The sequence below is a fragment of the Cynocephalus volans genome, chromosome 1 (assembly GCF_027409185.1).
Source record: "Cynocephalus volans isolate mCynVol1 chromosome 1, mCynVol1.pri, whole genome shotgun sequence".
NCBI lineage: Eukaryota > Metazoa > Chordata > Mammalia > Dermoptera > Cynocephalidae > Cynocephalus > Cynocephalus volans.
In genome coordinates this window covers 219,371,198-219,377,645 of record NC_084460.1, presented here as the reverse complement: position 1 = coordinate 219,377,645, position 6,448 = coordinate 219,371,198, and the positions used below count along the sequence as shown (strand labels likewise).

General features: G+C 38.5%; 1 protein-coding gene across 1 annotated transcript in view; it reads right to left on the bottom strand.

Annotated features, from left to right (window-relative positions):
* Positions 1 to 4,946: 4,946 nt before the first annotated feature.
* Positions 4,947 to 6,448, bottom strand: part of LYPD6 (LY6/PLAUR domain containing 6) — a 35,456-nt gene continuing 33,954 nt past the window's right edge. The window contains exon 4 of the mRNA XM_063080026.1: positions 4,947 to 5,114. Coding sequence (XP_062936096.1) covers positions 4,947 to 5,114 — 168 coding nt within the window. The remainder of the gene's footprint in view (positions 5,115 to 6,448) is intronic.

Genomic DNA, 6,448 nt, shown 5'->3' with positions numbered 1-6,448 from the left:
TAAAACAAAGAGTCCTGGATCAGGAATCAAAGTCCTTGTAGTATAAACTACCAGTGGGATCTCCCTTAACCATTCCAAAGCTTTAGCTATGAAAATGGGTCATGTTGACCAACAATGTATATAAAAGTGCTTTGAAAATAAAACTATATACAAAAACCAGGGTTGCTGATAGGAGAATAGAAAAGAGGACCCCTGAGAAGTCATTTCTTAGCTTATGGATTTTAGGTCGCCACTAACCTTAAAATATAGCTACATAGAGTCTTTTCCCCCATCCAATTCCAGCAACTGCAAAGGAGTTAAAATTTGCCAAAGGTAATAACAATATAATAATAATTTACTAATAGGAGAAGCCATGATTAGCTAAAGAGAGAAACTGCTCAAAGTCAAGTCTTGATTTGAAAGACATTTTGGGAATCTGCATTGGTTTTGTAACACCAAATCATGTTAGAAATTTTTATATTTAAAAAAATTATAACCTGTTTTCCAAGAAATTACAGTGGCGAGAACTCCAAGCTGAAGTCAAGATGCTTCATATTCACGCCCTAGTCCTGCCGCAAGTTGCTGTGCAAACTTAGAGCCTCTAAGGTCATGTTCTCCCAGTTCCAATGGAGATTAAAATAACAGATGCTCAAAGTATCTTCACATTGTTCACTCTTAGTGATTTATTAAAAACGTCTGTGAATGCTCTTTAAGTCTCTCAGATAAAAGATACTATAATATAGCCAAGGTACCACATTTGACTTTACATACCCGGTATGTCCTAAATTTTGTTGGTACATAAAATCTTATAAATTTGTTAGGAAAAAACTATGAAATTCATTTTTAAAGTGAAGTATCCTTTTTAAATCCTCAAATTGGGTAAACATGTCTATGTCTTCAAAATCAGGTTTTCTAAGAGCACAGTCTACCTGTAGTGCCATTTACATTAAACACATGAAGCTATTCACAGAGGTTAATGGTAAGAGCTATCTTCATGCAAGTGTGACACTTTAAGGAGCACCAACCATGTCACTGATCCAGAACCTCATAGAAAACCTCTAGCTTTAAGAAAGAAAGAAACACTCACAATAATACATTGAACTTCCAAAAAAAGTAAAAAAAATTTAAAAAATAGAGAACAGAACTGTGGTTATTAGAGGTGGGAAAGGGGGAAGAGGAGGAGGGTTAGCAAGAAATCAGTTAAGGGTTACAAAAATTGATTACATTTTGTAAACATGACTATACAAATTATCCTGATTTGATCACCACATATTGTGCACATGTACTGATATTCAATTCCATACCCCACAAATATATATAATCAATTATGTTTCAATAAAAAATAAATAAATAATAAAGATAGAAGAAACAGACTGTGAAGACCAGGAATAAATTTTTTTGGGGGGGGAAAAAACCTCTAACTTTGGGGGAAAGATATATTTTCCTGGAACTTCCAAACTATAGGGGCTAAAGAATAACAAATAAGCTGAAGTTTTTCAAGGTTGCTTTCAATATCTATTGTTTTACTAAGAAAAATACAATAAATTCATTTTATAGATAAAAATGGCATTTATATTATTCCAATATTTGTTTCCTGTTGCAGAAGAAACCATCAAGGGAATATGTTTCTATTGTATCATTAACATAATTCACCCCAAGAATAAAATGATTTAAAAATAGTGGGGTAATATATTTATACACACACATATACATATACATACATACGTATATATGTATATACATGTTGAGTATCCCTAATCTAAAAATCCAAAATCTTAAATACTTCCAAAATCCAAAAATTTTTGAGCTTCTACACGACACTCAAAGGAAATGCTTGTTGGGACATTTCAGATTTCAGATTTTTGGATTAGGGATGCTGAACCAGTATTCTGCAAATATTCCAAAATCTGAAAAAATCTAAAATCTAAAATACTTCTCATCCCAAGAATTTCAGATAAAGGATATTCAACCTTTATACATGTTTGTGTATGTACACACACACACACACACACACACGCATGTAATCTTTTTATAGTTCTTGATTTAACAAAGAAATCTTCTAGGGAAACTGTAGACCTGATTGTAAGGTCTCTAATCCTTTGATTTGCTGTAGCACTCACTATCTGCATGAATCATTTGGCATGGGTGAATTGTCTTGTATCTTTTCATGCAGGTATTTCTTATCTGCACAACTAGAAAGTGAAGGAAGTTCCTGTGGTGCTAAGCCTGATGATTTGCACATAACCTGGGAGCATTAGTCATTGATTGACATGTGCATTTGTAGGGAGAAGCCTGGTGAGGTACACTTAAAACCTTTATTCATTGATTTACAAAATGTACAATATTTACAAAGGTTAGGCATTAATCCTATATTGACATGAACACTGTGAGAAGTCTAAAAATAAATATGTGGCACATAGGTTAATATACACATCGTGGCTCTTTACACTACAAGCCATCACAAATGGTAAGATTTAGTGGAAAGTTTAATGTGATAGAAAAGTCACATGGCTGACCAGTCCTGGACCTTCCACACAAATGGCCCTTCCTCAGCTCCCTGAGGCTAGGAATGGCAAACAAATCATTTTCTTTCAAGAGAGTTAAACACAGCCATGCTGACAGACACACCAGATGCATGCAACAGCATCTGTGCAGAGTGCAATAGCTCCCGGTGATGTGGATGAATCTACACCTTTGTGCATCCTTGTACCCTAGCCAGGAAGGCTTTGGTGTGCTCACTTTCTCATTAAGAGCCCATATTTGGACTTTGTCTCTTATTCAAATCGCATGCAGTACTTGGAAGATGTCAGTGGAGTGTGACCATGCACAGAAATGGTATTTGTACAACATCAAATTTTCATTGTCCTTCAGCATCTTTAGATGCAAGATCAACTGTCTCCTCTTTAAGCAAGAGGGATGAATAAGAAAAACATACCCCCATGACCCAAAGAAAAAAATTCTGGGGACACATGCAAATGGCACCCTGCAGATGCAGGATGAGATGAACTCCCTGTGATAAGATGGACAAATTCCCATGAAGTCAGGCCTGGAATTCTTCCTAGGGGAGTAATTCCACCTTCCCTTCCACTTCAATTTATAACCTAAATCCAAAGGAAAAGGCTTCATGTTATTGAGCTTCTTTGAGCCTCAGTACCTTCATTCATAAAGTGTAAATACAGTAATATTTTTATAGGGTTCTTGCAGGGATGATATGTCCTAACATGTAAAGTGCTTAGCACAGTGCCGGGCACATAGGAGGTGCTGAATAAATGTCCTGCTTTCTCTCTCTCTCTCTACACCCCCATTATCAGCAACATATTGATAAGCCCATCAAACTCTGAATTTAGGCCACTTGATGAAATTTAGATTATTCTGTGTCAGAGTTACTGAAGTCAATTCATATTTGGTCCCTGAGGGGGTCTCATTTTATGAGCCAGAAACATTTTCCTATACAGGGGAGATGGAATCTGACAACACCATCCTCTTTATCAGTCATGGCTTTACCAAGTTTCACACAAACACACTCTAAAACCCTGCACAGAAACTCACACCACTGATAGTTACCACCTGAATACCTCTGGGACAGCACAACTGAAGAAACCGTGAGCAAAAGCTTTGAGGCAATACATTGTTCTTGCTCCCAACAGGTTGACTTTTTTCAACACTGGTTCAAGTACTATAGATAACTTTCAACAAACATATATTACAAGCTCTGCCACTGTTGAAAAATAAGTATTCTAATTTGATCATTTTGTTCAGAATAAAGAATTTTTTAGAATATATTTTAGTTTCTAGTTATACCATATAAAAATAAATATTGTTTAAATGATTTACAAGGAAGAAGAAAAAACTGTAACTTGGGGTGCTAAAAATATAGGAAGGATGGTGAAAATTTTATCATCTACTTCAAAAACAATATCTAAAATAAAAACTTCCCACCGGTCTCCTTGCTGGTCTCCCCGTCACCTCATGGGTCCACCTTCTTCTCATCCTAGCATATTATATTTTCTTTCCCTAGAGACAATCTAGAGACAATTTAACACAGAACCTTCTCCCTAAAGTTGCTGAGAATTTGGAAGGGAAGGGCTCTTCAAAATGAACTAGGACTAACACATCTTCCTTTCATTCAGAATCCTCTCCTGTCTAGATGAGCTAAGTCTGAAGAGAACTTCACATCTGGAGAAAATAACCATATCCTGATTTCGGACTCTTTGGACACCACTGGCTCAGGTGGAATACAGGATCTCATGAAGCATAATTAGGTGCCAGGTCAAGGCCCACTTTTACCAATCATACAAAGGAATAAACCTAGCCACTTTATAGATGTTAGTTCCATTAAGCTGTGAAGAATCCTTCCCCTGCTACCCCCACAAATACACCTAAATTTTATGATCACCTCTCCATCTTCCACATAGATCACAGGCAAAATGATGGGACAAATCACTTACTACTCTTCCAGGGACTTGGTCAGAATCTCCAAGGAAACAGTACATTTATTTTGGAAACAAAAGTTTTAAAATTCTAAAGCTATAAATAAATTCATGAGTGTATTTTAACCAGTGGTTCTTTATCTTTCTCTTGAAAAACACTCATCTATGCATGTTCATATAACATATCCCTAACATCTCAGAGGGTCCCAGGACCTCCTGCAGCTCATGCATGTATTCCAAATTAAGAACCCCAGCTCTCAATACATGCAGAACTATTTCCTGGAGTGAAACAAAGGACTGTGGTATAGAAGTCAGGGTCTGTATGAGGGGCAGGCTGGCTTTGATGGGGTCTTGGTTAGACTTGAAATGACTACACTGGAGCAATGCTGGTTCCTCATGGTGAGTGGTAATGCTGGGCCATGACGGCATCTGCACGTGCTTGGTCTCACACGTGGTTCTACTGTCAGGCCAATGACTCATGCATGACTACGGACCATCTCCCTGTGGATTGCTACTATACACGGCGCTGTGGAGCTGCTATAATGTGAGTCCCAGCCACACCCACAAGCAGGACACTATCACTGACATGCAGTGTGGATGCCCATTTGTCTGATTTATAGGTGACGTTGTGGCAAATGTGGCATCAGTTTCATTTCGGGGGAGTGGCAGGTTACAGATATTTCCTTCACAACAGGAAGTGCAGACCTGCAAGGGAAGAAGAGAAGAAAGAAGGGTGATTTGAAGCCAGCAAGTCTTGGAAAGAGGCAGGGGTTTTTGAAGGAATTGTTTCTCTCACAGCAAGACTCAAATAAAAATTACGTGTTCTACAAAGGAGATGCCAACCCTACATTCAGGAAGAGAGGGAATAGTATTTCATTTAGAAGCAACATGATCAGAATGAAAAGTCCTCAGCCTGAACTTCAGGGGATCTGGGCTCTGTTTTTGACATCCCACCATGTGGTTCTTACAGAGGTTTGTAGCCTTCCCGGGCCTCGGCTATTCCGGCTATGAAATGGGAATTACAAACTTGCCTTTCCTTTTTCAAAGAGGCTCTGACACTTGAGGAAGCTGTTAAGAGGGGAAACTTTCATTTGCCAAGTTTTCACAGTGGAAGTGAACTGGCCACAATCAAAGTAATTTAAAATTGAATATTTACTTTGGTTAAAACTATCTGCTATTTTTCTCCATTTTTGTCAGTGAATTCAAGTTTGAAGGGTTTTCATTTATGCAGTTACTCCTGCTTTATACCACTTTACTCCTGGATCATAAGAAAGAAACAGGTCCAAGGGGTTATTGATAGAAATAATTCTAGGTCACGGCTACACACAGTACAGACCAGCAGCTTCAACATCAGCTGAGAGCTTGTTAGAAATGCAGAATCTCAAACCTCACTCCAGACTTAAAATCTGCATTTTAACAAGATCCCCAGGTGATCCATATTCATAAGATGGTTAATAGCCTATGAAGTCATTATCCCACAGAGACTGGAGTCTTTCGTCACAGTTGACATGGGCTAGGAAGGCAGTATAATGTTGAGGAGAGAGAATAGAAGTCAGAAGTGAGTTTGAATTCTGTCTTTGTCATTCACTAGCTGTGTGAGCTGAGCATATGACATAACTTCTCTGATCTTAGTAAAGAGGCCATAGTAATGCCTGCGAGCCAAGCCCTCCTTGCTGGAGGATCAAGTAAAGCTCTTGGTTTCACCCTTCATATTTCAAACTAGGAGCAAGTAGGCAGATTATATTTTAAATTTTAATTCTTGGTGTATTTGAGAAGTTATTTGAAAATTTGGTGTCTGCCTTCTTAAGAGAAAGCAGCCCTGACTGACGGTGCTGTTGCAGGATACTGAGAGTGGGAGCTGTGCTGAACCACCAGGAAGGCAGCCTGACAGTACAAGTGGGCTGATGGTAAATTAAGGCCAAGGCCTGCTATGCGAAGGGCACACGCACTGCCAGCCCTGAACCACCAGCCAGAGAGTCAGGGGCATTCCTTGCTCCAATAACGAGTCAAGCTGCCTCTCTCTGATTCTTTACATGCTC